The sequence below is a fragment of the Gopherus evgoodei genome, chromosome 2 (genome assembly GCF_007399415.2).
Source record: "Gopherus evgoodei ecotype Sinaloan lineage chromosome 2, rGopEvg1_v1.p, whole genome shotgun sequence".
In the NCBI taxonomy this organism is placed as follows: domain Eukaryota; kingdom Metazoa; phylum Chordata; order Testudines; family Testudinidae; genus Gopherus; species Gopherus evgoodei.
Window position 1 is genome coordinate 87,162,312 of NC_044323.1, and position 21,127 is coordinate 87,183,438.

A 21,127-nucleotide genomic window follows, 5' to 3' on the forward strand; every position below is an offset into this window, starting at 1 on the left:
TGACTCATTCCATTGGGCACACAATGAGTACATTGATCGAGTTACACAACCACCCCTCTCCAGAACAGTAGAATTATCAGGGGGAGAACCCAGACAAGTAAGCCCAATAAATGAGCATACCCCAAGTAATGGGCAAATCTGGTAAAAGTACAGAAATACTAAAGGTATTCCTGGCTAACTGCCTGAATAATAAAGAATCTTTACAATAACTGTATAATCATTTCTTAAATGGTTTGCATGCCTGTAATCATGGTGATTTCTTTATTGCTCCTAATTTCTATATTGTTTATCTGTGTGGTGTCTGTTTGTTTTTCTTTACTTTCTTAGGCTGATATATAAGTAATTTTGCTGTGTGTAAAACAATTTAGATGATGCGATCTAATTTCTTAGAAAATCAAGTAACATTATGTTAGGATTGGTTAGTTTAATTACATTAAAACGATTGATTAAAGACATTGCTGAGAATGAGGTGATACTGATATGTGTATGTTATAGGGGTTTCTCTATTTCAGATTCTTCAGATTTCCAGACAACGATTTTCTCCAAAAAAGTTGCACCAAGCAAAAAATTACCTCAATACACATAATGGCAAGTAAGTAGAATTTTTCCATGTGTTCCCATGGCGGGGAGGGCTAGCTCAGTGTTTTGAGCATTGGCCTGCTAAAGCCAGGGTTGTGAGCCTAATCCTTAAGGGGACCATTTATGGATCATGGCCCAAAAAAAAAAAAAGCAAGGCAAAAAAAAAACTGTCAGGGACAGTACTTGGTCCTGATAGTGAAGGCAGGGGATTGGACTCAATGACCTAGTTCTGTGACATAAGTATATCCCCATATATTATTATATATTACATATTTTTAAAAAACCCATTATCTTCAAGCAACTCTGCTTCTTTTTTTAATTGACATTTTTTTAATTTACATTTACTGTCCTGAGTCACTATGTCTATACATTGTTACAATCTTGTACTGATCTCCTTATCTCTGATAACATTCACTCTTCATTGAGCAAATACAGCCAAAATTTGCAAGCCACAAATATTTCAGAATTATGCACATGCCTGCAATTTATTTATGTCTGTCATGTCACTGGCCTATGAATGATGTCTTGTTTCTTTAGGTTTACCCTGCTTATGGGTTTGCAATGTACATCGCTTACCTTCTAACTCAACTTTGAGTCTTATATGCATTGATATGCCATGTTTGCACTTAAGTAACTGTTTTCTCTTGTAAACAATTCTCAGGGAAATCTTTTGAAGAAAAAATTGCAAATGTTTTAGCATACATAAGGAGTAGCACATATCCTGAAGGAATGAATAAAGCAGGCAGACTGAACCTGCGTCGATATGCTGTCAACTTTTCATTGGAAGGTAAGGATTATTTTTATTTTAAAATAGTACTGACACATAACACAGGAAACTTCAGCCTGTAAATTATGGTCATGATGTCCCAACACTGGGAGTATTTGGAGTGTTAACCTTACCTTCAATGGGACTGGAATTTGGATCTCTATTTTTATAAAAATTTTCCAGAAAATCTGTCTATGCCAGTGGTGCAACAAAAGGAGTGTGCTGTGCAGTTGCGTGAGAAATGAGTCTAAAATTTATTTTAAAAAAAAACTGATGACTTTGTTTCATTCCTTAATTATGTTATCCGGTCTGCTGCAAGCACCACCACCAATCACTATATGTTCAATGAGCAAAAACTTCTAACTATATACCAGGCCCGCCCAGAGGATTCTGGGGCTTGTGGTCTCTGGTGGCAGGGGGGCCCTGCTTCAGCAGTAATTCAGCCATGGGGTTTCACTCTGCCCTGGAGGAAGGACCCCCCCCCACTGGCGAAGACCAAGAGTGGAAGAAGCTCTGGGGGCCCAGGCCCCTCGAGAGTTTTCCAGGGCACAAGGTGCAAGTGAAGGACCCCACTTCAGGGGCCCTGAAAAACTCTCGTGAGGGCCCGTGTGGGGCCCAGGGCAAATTGCCCCACATGCCCCCCCCTCTGGGCAGCCCTGCTATACACTGAAATTTCCCCCTTGTACTCAAGGCATTATGAACCAGACTGTATATAGATGTCTTTTATAGGCATATGCCTTTTAATTAATTAATGGTTTTGCCAATGACCACTTATAGCTTAAGTTAAATACTTTTCCCACACCCCAGCCCTGGCAGAAGCCACAAGGCAGCAGGAGAAGCCCCTATGCCTGACCCCATCTCCAGGAAACATGCCTGGTAGGGCAGGAGACTCCACAGCACCCTGCTCCTAGTCCCCTAAAGAACCACAGGATCCAAAACTCCACCACGGCCCTGGGACTGGAGGAGCTCTCACTCCTTTCTGCAGCCGTGACACAGGGACAGGGCTTCTCCAGTCCTGGTGCTGTGTGGGACAGCAGGGTGGGTGGGAAATGAGCCAAGGAGTTGTGGGGCCAGCAAAATGGTGGGGAGCCCAGGTGGAACATGGCTGCAAACCTGGGGAAGAGGACGAAAGGGATAAGGCCATAGGTGGTGTAGCCAGTGGACAGGGTGGGTAGGGGCCCAACAATTGCTCTGTCCCAGGGCCCAGATAAACTTTAATCATCCTCTGTGCTCCATCTTCTATGATCAACAAAGGGGAGATTGTTCCACTCAGCAAAAGGAAGAAAGGTTGTTGTTGTACATACCATGAAAGAAGCCCTGCAACTCTTTAAAAGGTATCATGACAGTCCAGAGGGTGGACATCTAGGAATATTCAAAACCAGGAATGCGCTGACATCAAAATACTTTTGGCCAGGGATGACAAAAGACATTGCCAATTGGGTATGTAAATTAATGAAACAAAATCCTGATGAATGGTGTTTACAATTGAAATAGAAGTACAAAATGAATGAAAGAAATATAAAAGTATATTTGGTGTGCAAATGTGAACTCTGTTCCCTTGTGATACTATTTCCATAACGAAATGTTCATGTCATCATATTGTTCCATCAAAAACAGGTTGCACAGTGTCTGACTTGCCAGAAAGAGGGAAAGCAATCAAATCTGGATACCACCTTGAAAAGCATAGAGGTGAATTTTTGAATCAGACACGTTATTGTTTATCATTATCCATGGTTATTTCTGCAATACAATGAGGCTTTGATTTTGAAACAAGTCCAATGCATGTAAGTGGCACAGCATAGTGCAGCAATTACCTCTAATACGCCTTCGCACTGGCTGGGGATATTTCTTGTGCTTTACTCTAGTATTGTTTTCAATCACTCATTCCTGCACTTCTTTTCGTTTGTTTATTCTTTCTTTCTTTTTCTTCTGCATTTAAAAGTGGGCTTTCATTTGGATTCTATGGCTGTTATAACCATATTACATTGTGTACTCTGCTTCTCACATATGGGTTCATTGAGAACATTTATTAATAAACATGTGAAATATGACTGTAACTGGTACCCTTCTATGTAGGTCACTCGGATCTGGGAATTGGTGGGAATGGATTTAATAGGACCGTTTCCAGTAACAAAGAATGGATACCAGTACATAGTTACAGCCATAGATTATCTTTCAAGATGGGTGGAAGCCTTTCCACTTAGAAATAAGTCGTCATCTGAGGTGGTAGAGATCATGTTCACCATGATTCTTCGACGTGGATGCCCACAGCGGATACTGACAGATCGTGGTGCAGAATTCAATAATACGGTAATGATTTCTTTTTTTCTGGTTATTTGTACTTTTTATTCAAAGTCACTGTCAGGTCACCCATAGATCTCAAACAACCACCATCTTTTCTTTTTATATATATAAACTGCTGTTGGTCCCCATCAGTGTTGCTATAAAATTATTTTTCTTCATATCTAACAAAGAAACGAACAAGTACTTGTTTCCAAAACAAATATGAGAAGACATGCTATTCCTGTTGCTAATTACACATAAAAGTAGTGGCAGATACGCAAAGGAACATTCCTCAACACAAGTCTATATGTACGTTTATGGTGTAACTTTTTTTCTTTCAGCTTAACTTGTATGTTTGTAATAAATTGGGAATAGAACGTAGCTTCACCAGTCCATACCACCCACAAACCAATGGCTTGGCTGAAAACGCTAATAAATCCATAAAAAGGTAAGTGAATGGGTGGGTATCGTACAGTATTAATGGCAAGTAGAATGTGCTATATTAGAAGATGCAACTCACAAAAAAATCTTCAAAAGCAATGTGTTACATGGAAATCTTTTTCATTACGTATTACACCTTTTTGATTGTGTATGATCTGTTTCAAACAAGACCGTACGTGTGACTTTCTTTTCTTAAACAATCAAATCAATTTGCCTTTGTTACAGAGCACTGCGGAAGATGGTTGATGACAATGGGAGTAATTGGGATAAATTACTTGAACCCATTTTGTTTTATTTGTGAACTAAAATACATGCAACAACAAAAATTTCACCTTTCCGACTAATGTTTGGTGATGATGTAGTGTTTCCAGAAGATGTCTTAGAGAATTACACGGTAAGTGTATGTTATTCCCAGCACCTTTCATGTACACATGGCATTCTGTGTGCCTTCATGTTACAAATACAACCACTTCTCCATTTGTTTACAAAGATCCCAGATCTGAATAGGTTAGTGGAAGATTTCTTCAAAGAGAACAGCATGAATATGAAATCGAGACATGACGCTGACATTGCGCTGCCACTAAATAACATTGCTAAAGCACAAGAAAAACAACAAAGACATTATGCTAAAAAGACTTCTAAATATGGGGAAATAAAATTTGAAGTTGGGGACTCTGTACTATTACTGAATACTAGACAGAGAACAAGAAAAGAAGGAGTATTGGAATCTAAATATCATGGACCATACAAAATTATGAGTGTTGAAGGTAAGAGAGTGAAATTACAAACCATCTCAGGGAAACAGTTAGGAACCATGTACAGTATTGCACACTTAAAACCAGTAAAAGAGCCAACAACATTAGCTGCTGAAAGCACATCAGAGGGAAAAACTGGCACTGAAATTGGAGTTGGTGACGCTGAACCAGAAACACCCATGGAAGAGATTAGAGAAGTGGATGGCACTGTATCTCATGACAGCAAAGTGGAAAACATAGAGGTCACAGCAATAGAAAAAGAGGAATATATAGGGCAAGATGTGTCAAACAATGATACAAGTGATGCTGATGACAGTTTTGATGACATGCTTACAGAGGAAGTGGAAGACAAGCAATGGCTTCTGAAAGGTAATTGGTTACCGCTCTTTTCTTAAACAGATTAACATACTTTATAACTTGAACTATATTAAAGGTTTTCATGTACAAAGTGGCGGCATTGACAGTATTAAAGCAGAGAAAAAGGAAACTGTATTACCATGCATGTAATACGTGTTAATATTTTTTTCCTAGTAAAATTGGTAATGACCAGCAAACACACAGAGAGACTGGAGGCGAAAGTGAGAAACATAAAATTGTATGGCTCTTCATTTCATTGCCTGAAACCGAGAAGCTGGATAAGTGATGAGGTACATTTAAGTACCACTAAACATGTATTTGTTGATGTGATTGATTACTCAAATACCATTGTAATTGTGCTTTTCTTCCATCATGTGTTGTAGGTTATTGATGCATTTTTGAGCTGTGTAGTTGAGAAAGCAGATGGAAAGGTAGGCTAGTTACTGTGATACATGACACAATACACTGATGCACTAAGTAAACAATCACGGGAATATGTGGCACAGCATATTTAAGTCCAAATGCCCTTGAAATATCAACAGACACCTGAAATTTCAACATTTCTGTGTATATACTGCTGCCAAACATTTACTAAAATGTATTTGGAGGTGCATATCGGACATACAATAGAGGGCCACATTAGTTCTGCTGTACAGTTCAGTGGGTCCATTAATTGAACACAAGTATGCGAACAGCTTAGTCACTTTTTAAAGGAAGTAATTCAGAGCACATTGATTACAAATCATTTGTTTTTATAGGACTATCTTACATATACGTATCTGATTTGTAACACTAAGGATCCATTTCATGTCTGTCTATATTAAATTCATTATGTTCTTGACGTGCCACAATTATTAATGCATTAATAGCTTTGTTGACTGTCAACAGGTACAAGCCATCTCATCAGTAGTTTCCACTGTCATTCTCTCAGGCAGAGCTACACAAGTGAAAGTGAAGGTAAATGTTAACATACTTTCATACATAAAATGAAAAAAACCAATTTCAGTCACTGAGTTAAACACAGTGTGAAACAGCAAAAACTACGATATGTTTGATGTGGGGGAGTAGTCCAATAGTAATACATGTAATGAATCTGGGAAATACAGTATAATGTATATTTCATGGTTTGCCTCACTGGAAACTATAATTACATTTCTAATTTCTTTTAAATAAATACAGAGTGAATTACTTCAAAATGATATATTATTGCTTCCTTACCACACACCAGGTCATTGGGTTCTTGCGGTAAGATGTTTTGTATTGTGCTTCTGGATTATAAATGTGGCAATAAATAAGAGATTTGTAACACAAATATGGTAGTGGTGATATACTTTGCCATGCTGCGGGTTTTCTGGGAGTGCAGTGCATGCTAAGGAAAGTGGAATGTGATTGTTAAAAATACATTGATACTGTCAATTTACATTATTCATGTAACATGGAAGAATACATTCTGTAAAGAGTTGATTGATTTCACAATATGATTATATGTTGTGTGTTTCTGTTACATTACAAATGATTATATGTTAATTGCATACTGATTGTTGATATATTTTTTGAATATATATAAATTTTTTGAGATAATCACATTACCAATACATTTTATGAAAATATTTAAACTTACAGATAGCCTTGATGAAAAAAAAGGAATTGTTAATAATTGACCCATTGTGTGATGAGATCAGATATGAAAGAACATGCCTGAGGAATTGGAGGTGATTTATTAGATACTTACTTTCACAGTGGACACTAACTGTTCCATTGAAATTGTTTTTAAAGGGAATGTTACAATAATGAGAATAATGTCTTCCTATTAGCTACAAATAAACATTGAAACAGCATATACTTGTACTGAATGTACTTAATAATGGACTTTGAGTGAACTTGTGTGATGTGACTCTGGGGAACGACTTCACAGAATGTGGACACACACGAAACAGTAGCATGTTGCATGATTGAGAATGTGTTATTATCAACATGGGGCACAGCAACTCAGGTGACACACTGTGTAAGTGTGAGACAATAATATGAAATATGGTAAGTAAAAAGCGAGAGAATGGATTTCTTCTATGTCCAGAAAACAGAGTGGGAAAAAACGGAAAGCAAAGCGCATTTATGCAGTCTGCTAATGTACTCTGTAAAAATTTCAGAAACTTCATCAAACGATTAACTAGTAAATCCTCATCTGATTGGAACAGTAAAATTATGCAGCATCCCAGACAAAGTGATGGCCACAACTGTGGACCACTCATCTTAAAGGTATTGAATACCAAATTGGCATTATTATTGGTTATATATGTTTAATTATCCATGTTGAAAGTAAATGCTAGAGATTACCAGTGGGCACTGCACTGGTGTCCTTGCCAAGGTGTATGGGGGTGGGCTTGTGGCCACAAGAAGGGATGGGTTCTCCAGTGGCAGGTGCGGTGCTGGGGGATCAGATTCTACCATCCAGCCCTTCCTGACAGCTGCTGTTGCAGTGGCCAGGAGCACCAGGCCCTTGTAAATCACTGTAACCCAGAGCCCCTTTTGGTCCTCCACAGTAGGCAGCCCTGCCAGGAGCATTTAACAGCATTGCCAGACCTTATGGCAGGGCCGCAGATGTGGGGGGGGAGGGGATAAAGGGAGCAGTGCTGTTAAATCATAAAGCACTGCCACATCAGAAGTGTAACGTCAGCCATGTATGGTCTGGAACCAGTGGCCAATTCTTACCGGTACACTGGACCAGCCCACTTTCACCTATGGTAAGTATGAGGTTTATTCTAAATATCAGTGTTGTTAGTTTGCAGAAACATATTTGCAGCACAAAGACATCAGTACGGTGGAAACAACACAGAAGGCTAATACTGCGTTTAGAAGACATATAGCAATTCTTCTAATGAAGGAGTCAGGTAATTACTTTCTACCATGTATTGTGGACTCATTAGGCACATGTGAGGATAACATGAAGAGTGGAATTTTGTCACATAACAGACAGTTATCTTAATAACCCTAAAGTGGGATATCTCACAGGTTTGGTTCTGAAATGGTGACTATGAATCAATAATATCTTTAAGTACACAAAAATTTGAATGGGGTGAATGATTACTATTGATCGACCAGTTAAATGAAACTTGAATTTTTAGATACAGGTGCAGTAAAGTTAAAATTGGAAAAAAATATTCCAAAAAAAGGAAGAGATATGTGTGTTCAAACCATTGACTGGATTACAATATTGACAATTAATACATCAAGATTAGCATTTTCAGTGTTGGTCGTAACGTATTCATCATTTCGTAATGCTATATTTATTTTTAAGAAAGCGTGGAGGACTACTGCATATACTGCAACCTTATCGACTGTGAAAAAGAAAGTGAGGATTGCACGATGGTAAGAAACATAGAATTACATGAGAAATATATGCCATAAACTGCGTAAGGATCATGATGCTTGTAAAAATTCCACAACATTACACATTTTCTTCATGCTGATAGTTATATATTAGGTAATGTTCACATGTTGAAGGAATAGGATGAGTCAATGCAAAGTATGTATAACATAACTTATGTGATTTAATTTCTTAATTCTTACTTATCAAAGGTCCAGTGTGATTCTTGCAAGAGGTGGGCACACATACCATGCATTACAGAAGGAATCAATCAAGAAAACCTGACATATGAGAAGAAAGAGTACAACTGCAAGACATGTGCATAGTTCACTTCATTAACAAAAAGAAAAAGGCAATAAAGAAAACCCATTGTTTAACTGCCTCTTGTTCAAAACATAATGCAACCCAAAGAAATATATTTCTATGTATACATCAGATTATAATAAATGTTCTTGATGTTAAATAAATTATTCTCTGTATTTCTGTCCATATATATAATGCAAACTATAAAATTTTAAAAGTAATTTTAAAAAATGAAAGTGGTGTCATCATAGGAGTGCTCCATACCCCGAAACCTAACCTCCCTTTTCATGTATTCATACACAAGAAAGTGAAAGAGCGTGCCTCGAGCACCCATAGGCAGCCATGTCATTGGAACTAAACCATGAGGAAGCCAATGGAAAAAAAGAAAGGGGCCACTCTGGTTATCACCTTGGGGTCAGGGGTGTGCCCTGTACCCCCAAAACTTACTTCCCTTTACACATATTCACACACAAAAAAGCGAAAGAGCGTGCCTCGATCACCCAATAGGTCAATTTGGCACATTAGACAGGAGGAAGCAGATCCTGAGTGGTTTCGACCACAAACTCCATCCCTCCCGATATGCAACCATCCCCGGACCAGTGACAGGTGCATAGGCAGCCATGTCATTGGAACTAAACCATGAGGAAGCCAGTGGAAACAATGAAAGGGGCCACTCTGGTTATCACCTTGGGGTCAGGGGTGTGCCCTGTACCCCCAAACCTTACTTCCCTTTACACGTATTCACACACAAAAAAGCGAAAGAGCGTGCCTCGATCACCCAATAGGTCAATTTGGCACATTAGACAGGAGGAAGCAGATCCTGAGTGTTTTCGACCACAAACTCCATCCCTCCCGATTTGCAACCATCCCCGGACCAGTGACAGGTGCATAGGCAGCCATGTCATTGAAACTAAGCAAGGAGGAAGCCAGTGGAAACAATGAAAGGGGCCACTCTGGTTATCACCTTGGGGTCAGGGGTGTGCCCTGTACCCCAAAACTTACTTCCCTTTACACATATTCACACACAAAAAAGTGAAAGAGCATGCCTCGATCACCCAATAGGTCAATTTGGCACATTAGACAGGAGGAAGCAGATCCTGAGTGTTTTCGACCACAAACTCCATCCCTCCCGATATGCAACCATCCCCGGACCAGTGACAGGTGCATAGGCAGCCATGTCATTGGAACTAAGCAAGGAGGAAGCCAGTGGAAACAATGAAAGAGGCCACTCTGGTTATCACCTTGGGGTCAGGGGAGTGTCCTCTACCCCAAACATTACTTCCCTTTACACGTATTCAGACACAGGTAAGCGAAAGAGCATGCCTCAATCACCCAATATGTCAATTTGGCCCATTGGCCAGGAAGAAGCAGATCCTGAGTGTTTTCGACCACAGACTCCATCCCTCCCGATTTGCAACCATCCCCGGACCAGTGACAGGTGCATTGGCAGCCATGTCATTGGAACTAAACCATGAGGAAGCCAGTGGAAAAAAAGAAAGGGGCCACTCTGGTTATCACCTTGGGGTCAGGGGTGTGCCCTGTACCCCCAAACCTTACTTCCCTTTACACGTATTCACACACAAAAAAGCGAAAGAGCGTGCCTCGATCACCCAATAGGTCAATTTGGCACATTAGACAGGAGGAAGCAGATCCTGAGTGTTTTCGACCACAAACTCCATCCCCCCCGATTTGCAACCATCCCCGGACCAGTGACAGGTGCATAGGCAGCCATGTCATTGAAACTAAGCAAGGAGGAAGCCAGTGGAAACAATGAAAGGGGCCACTCTGGTTATCACCTTGGGGTCAGGGGAGTGCCCTCTACCCCAAACGTTACTTCCCTTTACACGTATTCAGACACAGAAAAGCGAAAGAGCGTGCCTCAATCACCCAATATGTCAATTTGGCCCATTAGCCAGGAAGAAGCAGATCCTGAGTGTTTTCGACCACAGACTCCATCCCTCCCGATTTGCAACCATCCCCGGACCAGTGACAGGTGCATAGGCAGCCATGTCATTGGAACTAAACCATGAGGAAGCCAGTGGAAAAAAAGAAAGGGGCCACTCTGGTTATCACTTTGGGGTCAGGAGTGTGCCCTGTACCCCCAAAACTTACTTCCCTTTACACGTATTCACACACAAAAAAGCGAAAGAGCGTGCCTCGATCACCCAATAGGTCAATTTGGCACATTACACAGGAGGAAGCAGATCCTGAGTGGTTTCGACCACAAACTCCATCCCTCCCGATATGAAACCATCCCCGGACCAGTGACAGGTGCATAGGCAGCCATGTCATTGGAACTAAACCATGAGGAAGCCAGTGGAAACAATGAAAGAGGCCACTCTGGTTATCACCTTGGGGTCAGGAGTGTGCCCTGTACCCCCAAAACTTACTTCCCTTTACACGTATTCACACACAAAAAAGTGAAAGGGCGTGCCTCGATCACCCAATAGGTCAATTTGGCACATTAGACAGGAGGAAGCAGATCCTGAGTGTTTTCGACCACAAACTCCATCCCTCCCGATTTGCAACCATCCCCGGACCAGTGACCGGTGCATAAGCAGCCATGTCATTGGAACTAAGCAAGGAGGAAGCCAGTGGAAACAATGAAAGAGGCCACTCTGGTTATCACCTTGGGGTCAGGGGAGTGTCCTCTACCCCAAACATTACTTCCCTTTACACGTATTCAGACACAGAAAAGCGAAAGAGCGTGCCTCAATCACCCAATATGTCAATTTGGCCCATTAGCCAGGAAGAAGAAGATCCTGAGTGTTTTCGACCACAGACTCCATCCCTCCCGATTTGCAGCCATCCCCGGACCAGTGACAGGTGCATAGGCAGCCATGTCATTGGAACTAAACCATGAGGAAGCCAGTGGAAAAAAAGAAAGGGGCCACTCTGGTTATCACCTTGGGGTCAGGGGTGTGCCCTGTACCCCCAAAACTTACTTCCCTTTATCTGTATTCACACACAAAAAAGCGAAAGAGCGTGCCTCGAGCAGCCATGTCATTGGAACTAAACAAGGAGGAAGCCAGTGGAAACAATGAAAGGGGCCACTCTGGTTATCACTTTGGGGTCAGGGGTGTGCCCTGTACCCCCAAACCTTACTTCCCCTTACACGTATTCACACACAAAAAAGCGACAGAGCGTGCCTCGATCACCCAATAGGTCAATTTGGCACATTACACAGGAGGAAGCAGATCCTGAGTGTTTTCGACCACAAACTCCATCCCTCCCGATTTGCAACCATCCCCGGACCAGTGACAGGTGCATAGGCAGCCATGTCATTGGAACTAAACCATGAGGAAGCCAGTGGAAAAAAAGAAAGGGGCCACTCTGGTTATCACCTTGGGGTCAGGAATGTGCCCTGTACCCCCAAAACTTACTTCCCTTTACACGTACTCACACACAAAAAAGCGAAAGAGCGTGCCTCGATCACCCAATAGGTCAATTTGGCACATTAGACAGGAGGAAGCAGATCCTGAGTGTTTTCGACCACAAACTCCATCCCTCCCGATTTGCAACCATCCCCGGACCAGTGACAGGTGCATAGGCAGCCATGTCATTGGAACTAAGCAAGGAGGAAGCCAGTGGAAACAATGAAAGAGGCCACTCTGGTTATCACCTTGGGGTCAGGGGTGTGCCCTGTACCCCCAAAACTTACTTCCCTTTATCTGTATTCACACACAAAAAAGCGAAAGAGCGCGCCTCGAGCAGCCATGTCATTGGAACTAAACAAGGAGGAAGCCAGTGGAAACAATGAAAGGGGCCACTCTGGTTATCACTTTGGGGTCAGGGGTGTGCCCTGTACCCCCAAACCTTACTTCCCCTTACACGTATTCACACACAAAAAAGCGAAAGAGCGTGCCTCGATCACCCAATAGGTCAATTTGGCACATTAGACAGGAGGAAGCAGATCCTGAGTGTTTTCGACCACAAACTCCATCCCTCCTGATTTGCAACCATCCCCGGACCAGTGACAGGTGCATAGGCAGCCATGTCATTGAAACTAAGCAAGGAGGAAGCCAGTGGAAACAATGAAAGGGGCCACTCTGGTTATCACCTTGGGGTCAGGGGAGTGCCCTCTACCCCAAACGTTACTTCCCTTTACACGTATTCAGACACAGAAAAGCGAAAGAGCGTGCCTCAATCACCCAATATGTCAATTTGGCCCATTAGCCAGGAAGAAGCAGATCCTGAGTGTTTTCGACCACAGACTCCATCCCTCCCGATTTGCAACCATCCCCGGACCAGTGACAGGTGCATAGGCAGCCATGTCATTGGAACTAAACCATGAGGAAGCCAGTGGAAAAAAAGAAAGAGGCCACTCTGGTTATCACCTTGGGGTCAGGGGTGTGCCCTGTACCCCCAAAACTTACTTCCCTTTATCTGTATTCACACACAAAAAAGCGAAAGAGCGTGCCTCGAGCAGCCATGTCATTGGAACTAAACAAGGAGGAAGCCAGTGGAAACAATGAAAGGGGCCACTCTGGTTATCACTTTGGGGTCAGGGGTGTGCCCTGTACCCCCAAACCTTACTTCCCCTTACACGTATTCACACACAAAAAAGCGAAAGAGCGTGCCTCGATCACCCAATAGGTCAATTTGGCACATTAGACAGGAGGAAGCAGATCCTGAGTGTTTTCGACCACAAACTCCATCCCTCCTGATTTGCAACCATCCCCGGACCAGTGACAGGTGCATAGGCAGCCATGTCATTGAAACTAAGCAAGGAGGAAGCCAGTGGAAACAATGAAAGGGGCCACTCTGGTTATCACCTTGGGGTCAGGGGTGTGCCCTCTACCCCAAACGTTACTTCCCTTTACACGTATTCAGACACAGAAAAGCGAAAGAGCATGCCTCGATCACCCAATACGTCAATTTGGTCCATTAGCCAGGAAGAAGCAGATCCTGAGTGTTTTTGACCACAGACTCCATCCCTTCCGATTTGCAACCATCCCTGGACCAGTGACAGGTGCATAGGCAGCCATGTCTTTGGAACTAAGCAAGGAGGAAGCCAGTGGAAACAATGAAAGGGGCCACTCTGGTTATCACCTTGGGGTCAGGGGTGTGCCCTCTACCCCCAAACCTTACTTCCCTTTACACGGATTGACACACAAAAAAGCGGAAGAGCGTGCCTCGGTCATCCCATAGGTCAATTTGGCCCATTAGCTAGGAAGAAGCAGATCCTGAGTGTTTTCGACCACAAACTCCATCCCTCCCAATTTGCAACCCCATGGACCAGTGGAGGAAGCAGATCCTGAGTGTTTTCGACCACAAACTCCATCCTCCCAATTTGCAACCCCATGGACCAGTGGAGGAAGCAGATCCTGAGTGTTTTCGACCACAAACTCCATCCCTCCCGATTTGCAACCCCATGGACCAGGGGAGGAAGCAGCTCCTGAGTGTTTTCGACCACAAACTGCATCCCTCCCGATTTGCAACCCCATGGACCAGGCGGCAGCAATTCCTGAGCACGAGCACAGATGGTTTTCTTATGTTACAGAAACTGAAGCTAGTTGCAAAACGGGAGGGTTGCTCAAACTGACGTTACACCTGGTTCTGCAGAGGCGCTGACAGATGGGCTAGTGCTGCGTCTCAGGTCTGCGCCAGCCACCCTGCCACCATGAGAGGGGGTACATACTGGAGGTGGGGGGCTGTGTCGCTCCCTCTCATGGTGGCAGGGTGGCTGGCGCAGACCTGAGACGCAGCACTAGCCCATCTGTCAGCGCCTCTGCAGAACCCGGCCATATGATAACCCTCACATTATCTACTTTCCAGGTTAAACTCTTCTCACCAGCCAGGGGCGTCGTTTTCTCCTGTCCAGACCGCACCATTGTTGGTAGATATGATTATGCTGCACATGCATTACAAATGAGATACATGTGGGAACTTAATTTAACCCCCAGAGACCTTAATATTTGGTGAGATTATCGTTCCCATTAGACAGCTCATCTCGTACATCTCAGGTCTGCGCCAGCCACCGTGCCACCATGAGAGGGAGCGACACAGCCCCCCACCTCCAGTATGTACCCCCACCCCCGTTACCTCCTACAGCACCCCCAAATAACCCTCCCAGTACACACACCCCTCCAGCTCCCCCCCAAACACCACCTCCGGCACCCCCCTATATCCGCCCCAGCACCCACCAAACACACCCTCCCAGTACACACATACCCCTCCAGCCTCTCCCGAAATACCCCTCCTGCACCCCCAATAGCCCCTCCTGCACTCTCCAAATACCCCCTCTAGCACCCCCAAATACCCCTCCCAGCACCCTCCTCCCCCCTCTCAGGATACACACACCCCTCTTACACGCCCCGAATACTCTGTCCAGCACCTCCCAAACACCATCTCCCAGTACACACACACCCCCTCCAGCACCCCAAAAAACCCCCTCGAGCCCCCCCTCCCCCCGGCAGCAGTGTCCTCTATTCGGGAACTTGAAATCCGGGTGGGGTCCCCCTAGATCCCCTGAATTGTAGAGGCAGGTGTTCCTGGTCTCCCTCCTGGAGTGACCGCAGCGGGCCAGGCTCCGGAAGTCTCAATGAGCTCCGATCCCAGCTGGGTCCCCGGAGGCAGTTCCAGGCGGGCGGGGTGATTCCCTGCACAGCCCGGGCAGAGGCAGCGTTGCCCTTTTCTCTGCCCTCATTCCGAAGGCTTGGCCCGGAGCCGTGGCACAAGGTTGTGTGAGCTGGGTACACGCTGGGAAAAGCCCTGAGGCCCCCCTCAGGCTGGTGCCGAGAGGGGAGCAGAGCCCGCAGGCCCCCAGCCTGGCTCTCTTTCTCCCTCCCCTCTCCACCTACTACCTTGTGTATCCCGCTGCGGCTGGGCTGAATCTCGCCCCAGGGGGCCCAGCCGAGGGACACCCCGTCTCTCTCTCTCGCTCTCCCGGGGGTCTCTCCGGAGTCAGGGTCACCGTCCACTGACGGAAGAGGTGCCTGGAGGTTGCGGGGAGTCTCGCTTGCTCAAGTGGAGATGACCCCCGTCTAAGGCAGAGTGGCGCCTGCCGACATTCCCCGCTCCGGCGGGGTCTGTCCGCCAGCTACCTCGTCCCTGGAGCGCAGGGTCTCGCCTCTGCCCACACGGAGGGAGCCCTCATTGCTCAGTGTATAACAGGGGGGTCGCATTAGCCCCTTGTACAACACGAGCAAGAGCCTTGTGTCCAGCAGGTATAAATGGGAGTGGTTCCCCCCGGGCTTTGTCTGTGGGTTCAGAAGCCCGGGAGGGCGCCGCCCCTCACTCCCAGGCTGGGGTGGCCGCATGGCCGGAGTGAGACTGCTGTCTAGCCCTGTCCCCATGGGGGACAGGACAGAGAGAGAGTGGGGGACACACCAACGCTCCTCACCTGGGATACAGGAGCACAAGTCCCATGGGCCCTTTGCCCTCAGTTTTAAAATTTAGCTTTTTTTTTTTTTTAACTTTTTTTCTCTTTTTTTGTGTGTTTTCTCTTAATATTTATTTTTATAACCTTTTTATTTATCTTTGTCTTGTAAGTGCGGTTTTATTTTATTGTCATTTATATATATATAAAGATTTATTTCATTTTCCCTTTTTATTGTTTTTATTGTATTTTACAATTTTTGTTACTTTAATTTTTTTAGTTTTGATTATTTTATGTTTGTCTGTTAATATTTTTGTATTTTATTTATTACTATTTTAAATTTATTTGACTTTCTATAAATTAATTAATTAAGACAAATACAGGTCTGTTGCATCTTACACACATTTAACTTGTGCGATTTCAGCTTACGCGGTCGGCAAAAACAAACCAAAAAAAAGAGAAATAGAGGACACTGCTTGCGGGGGTGGTGGTGGTAAAGGGATTTTTACGGAGTGCTGCAGGGGGGATATATTGGGTGGAGCCGGAGGGGGGTGTGTGTGTACTTAGAGAGAGAGCATTGGGGGGCACCGGAGAAGGCTATTTATAGGGGATATTGTAACAGGTATTTGGTGGTGGTCTATTACTTTAATTTTTTCAGTTTTCTTATTTTATTTTTGTCTGTTAATATTTTTGTATTTTATTCATTACTATTTTTAATTTATTTGCCCTTTCTATAAATGTATTATTTTTTCTATTTTTTATTCTACTTTATGTGAATTGGGCCACCTAATTCAGCTCTCCTTTCCGTGACCTGAAAGGAATAATTGCAATCTAGTGCCTCAAACTATCCACTAGCCACCAGAGGAGACATTGGATACGAGCTAAAGACAAATATAATTAATTAATCGATTAATGAATCGATTAATTAATTAATAAAGACAAATACATGTCTGTCGCATCTTATATGCATTTAACTTGCGCGTTTTCAGCTCTACGCAGTCAGCAAAAACAAAAAAAGAGAAATAGAGGACAGTGCTGGGGGGGGACTCAAGGTTTTTTTTGGGGGTGCTGGAGGGGATCTTGGGGGGTGCCGGAGGTGGTGTTTGGGGGGGAGCTGGAGGGGTTTGTGTGTACTTGGAGGGAGTATTTGGGGGGCACCGGAAGGGGTTATTTGGGGGATGCTGTGAGGGGTATTTGGTGGTGTTTTATTATTTTAATTTTTTCTGTTTTTATGGGGTGCTGTAAGGGGTATTTGGTTTTTATTATTTAATTTTTAAGTCTGTTAATATTTTGTATTTTATTTATTACTATTTTTAATTTATTTGCGCTTTCTATAAATGGATTGTTTTTTCTAATTTTTATTCTACTTTATGTGAATTTTGTAAATGCATAGGAAATCTCCTAGCATTGAGCCCACCTAATTCAGCTCTCCTTTCCTTGACCTCAAAGGAATAATTGCAATCTAGTACCTCTCACTAGTCACTAGCCACCACAGGAGACACTGGATAAGAGCTAAAGACATATAATTAATTAATTATTTAATAAAGACAAATTACAGGTCTGTCGCATCTTACACGCATTTAACTTGCGTGATTTCAGCTTTACGCAGTCGGCAAAAGCAAAAAAAAAGAGAAAAATGACAATTTAAATACTGTTTATCTAGTGCAGGAAATTCCACCCGCCATTCAACTCAATGCAGTTTTGACTCTATGCGGTTTTCGCTTTACGCACTAACCGCGGAATGGAACCCCCGCGTAAGATGAGACTTGCCTGTAAAAACAAAATAAAGACTCAAAGGGAACTTTGAGTAAAGCAAGTGGGCTAACTATCCAGGAGCGACGCCAGGTTTTTGGCGCCCTAGGCGGGGATCCTTCCGCACTCCCGGTCGTTGGCGGCAATTCTGCGGCGGGGGAGTGTCCTTCCGCGCTCCTGGTCTTCGGGGCACTTTGGCGGTGGGTCCCGGAGCGAGGGAAGGACCCGCCACAGAAGTGCCACCGCCGACCCAGAGCGTGGAAGGATCCCCCCCTGCCGAATTGCTGCCGAGGGCAGCGCCCTCCCAAATCCTGGTGCCCCTGGCGACCGCCTAGGTCGCCTAAATGGAAGCGCCGTCCCTGTAAGTATCTTCAAACAGCTCTGACAAATGTTGCATTTAATAAATCCCTTTGCAGATCAATTGCAACAGCCAGGGAAAAGTCATTTCAGTGTGCAGCCATTATGGATAAAAGCAAAATTTTGAAGGAATTGGGAAGCACGCTATCATTTTACAGAATCAAGTGGAAAAGCACAGAGGATTAATTGTGAAGAATGGGGCTATCCTGGTGTTAATCGCAAGAAACACATCAATGTTTATGGGAAGGGCTAGAGAGCAAGGTGCAGTATCCTTGCTGTATATTCACTGTAACTGGGGGGGTGGGATCTACTTTTGAAGTCCTCTGGAAAGAAAGAAAGGACGAAAGAGAAAGAAGGATTTCTGAAAAGCAAAGGGCCTGTTGCTTTGTGTTTAGAGAAAGGGCTACCTCTTCTGCTATGGTAAATCTCCATAGCTCCACTGAAGTCTTTGTGCCCTACCTCAGCTTATACCAGGTGAGAGTTCTTTGGGCCCCAGCCCTGTAAAACAATGAGTGATTTCCCTTCACCTCATAGAATCCAGACTTCATTTCTACTGCACAGCTCAGCACAGTGATGTGATCAACTCCATGAGGGAGGATACCTGGGACACGAAGGAAGTGTGGGCGTGATTAACTACTGCATTATTCCAAGGGAGACTCACCAGCACCAAAGTAAATTAATGTAAGGCTACATTAAGGCCTATGGCTACAGCATGGTAAGGCTGAGCTAGATAGGTAAATGATATCAGGAGAGGGTGGGTATATGGATAGATATATTAATACACCTCTACCTCGATATAACGCTGTCCTCGGGAGCCAAAATTTTTTACCATGTTATAGAGGTTAAACCGCATTATATCAGACTTGCTTTGATCCACCAGAGTGCACAGCTCTGCCCTCCCGGAGCACTGATTCACCACGTTATATCTGAATTTGTGTTGTATTGGGTCGTGTTATATTGAGGTAAAGGTGTAATTATGAAATTATGTTGTGAGCTTTTTTTAAACCAGTCTGAATGCAGAGGTATCTATTGCTGCATTAACCCTAATGTTAAGTGAGGACGCTAGCACTACTTCTGACTAACACTTCCCATTATTAAGACCATGTTTTGATTTTCTTATGACTTTGCTATATTTTTAAATGCCAGGTGTCTAGCCTCAAGCTTTTTATTTTTTAATTTTGTTTTTTAATTTTCAGCTAAAATGATTTCATGCATTTCCAGTAATGAGGGTAGGGAAAGGCACTTTGCTCTGCCCATGTTAAAAAATACTGGTAACCTTTTTGTTGAGTTGGTGCCCACAGACTGTGGCTCAAGGATTTGAAATTTGTCAGGGCTTTGTCTCAGGAATGTGCCTTTGATTCAGGACATTGACCATTTATTTTGTTATTTCACCCCATCAGGGGAACCGGCTCTAAGCACCAGCAAAGCAAGCACGTGCTTGAGGTGGCACATTTCCAGGGGTGGCATTCTGGACATTTTTTTTTTGGAAAAATCCACCAACGTACAAAAACAAAGAAACAAACAAACAAAACAAAACAAAAACATGAAGATCAAAAAAATCTCCAGTAGTGCGATAGGAGTGTGATGTGAAAAATATTGTGTCACATTGTGACACGGTGACTCATAATGTGAATGTGCGTAAATGTGTAAACGGTAACGGTTATTGATTACTTAAATCAGGAATCATGATTGTGTGTACTGTGCTGCCCTATTGGCGCCATTCATGCCAATTTCCATGTCAGTGCTAATGGTTATAGGGCTAAAATGCTGGCACAAAACCGAAAATGACGTTCCGGTGCTGCCTACTGTCAACAAAGAGAGAAACGGCAAAATGGATTAGAAAAAACTATCTCGTACTTCAAATAAATATTTTTAAAAAGTCAACCATCAAGGTGAAAGCTCTAAGCAATGCACTGAAAGTGATTATTCATCAACTGATCAAGACCAATCCAACCAAAGATTATCTTGCTCAACTGATAAAGATGAACAACAATCCAACCAAAGATTATTCGCTAATTGATAAAGACGAACAATCACAATCCAACCAAAGATTTACTTCTTCAGCTGAAGAGTCCAGAGATGAAGAACTGTTATCCAAATCTAAAACTGAAGAACAATTATTGGAAGGTGGAGAGTCTGACATAGGATCGGATCCAAGAACATGGCTGACAATAATTACTGATGCAATGCTATTGATTATTGTGAAAAAACGTCCTTGAAAACTAGATCCTACGTTTGAATATCCATTTAATGAGTTGAATCGTCGATTTATGCCATCCAGTATGAAGAAAAAATGAAAAATGGGGATGTAGCGGGGTGGTTACCCGCGCCAGCCCTGACCAGGCTAAAACCAGCCCTGGCAGAGGGCGGGAGGGCTGGGAGAACAGCCCAGGCCAAGTGGGAAGCAGGCTTGGCTGGGACCATGACCTAATTAGGGCCCGGCTGGCCCTATAAAGGCTTGAGCCAGGATCTCAAGCAAACAGTCTCTCTCTGGCTGTAGAGGGCAGACAGGCCTGGCTGCAGGGAACTAGAGACAGGGTATCTGAGTGGAGCAGGGCTGGAGAAAGGCAGAGGAGCTGGAGAGCTCCAGCCTGGAAAGCCCCAGGCTGCGGCCTAGCATTGGGGTAATAGGTACTGGGGATTGCAGAGGGCAGCCCAGGGGAAGGCAAAGGCAGCAGGTCCAAACCCAACCTTGCCAGTGATGAGTAGGCTGATACTGCAGTCTGCCCCAAGGTGTAGGGGCTAGACAATGACTAGCAGTAGCCTTATACTGAGGTGAGGTGGGGATAGTGGTGGAGGTTTCCCTGGGAAGGGAGGCCCTAAGACTGAGGGGTTACTGCCAGGGGGCA

General features: G+C 43.8%; 1 protein-coding gene across 1 annotated transcript; it reads left to right on the forward strand.

Moving 5' to 3' along the window:
- The first annotated feature begins 4,412 nt into the window (after positions 1 to 4,412).
- Positions 4,413 to 9,138, forward strand: LOC115644962 (sentrin-specific protease 1-like). Its single transcript, XM_030549387.1, has 11 exons — positions 4,413 to 4,463; positions 4,560 to 5,193; positions 5,356 to 5,471; positions 5,565 to 5,612; positions 6,070 to 6,138; positions 6,361 to 6,426; positions 6,805 to 6,893; positions 7,329 to 7,437; positions 7,961 to 8,069; positions 8,477 to 8,547; positions 8,758 to 9,138. Exons 1-11 carry the CDS (start codon positions 4,413 to 4,415, stop codon positions 8,869 to 8,871), a joined length of 1,476 nt encoding a protein of 491 aa, XP_030405247.1. The 3' UTR covers positions 8,872 to 9,138.
- Positions 9,139 to 21,127: the final 11,989 nt, after the last annotated feature.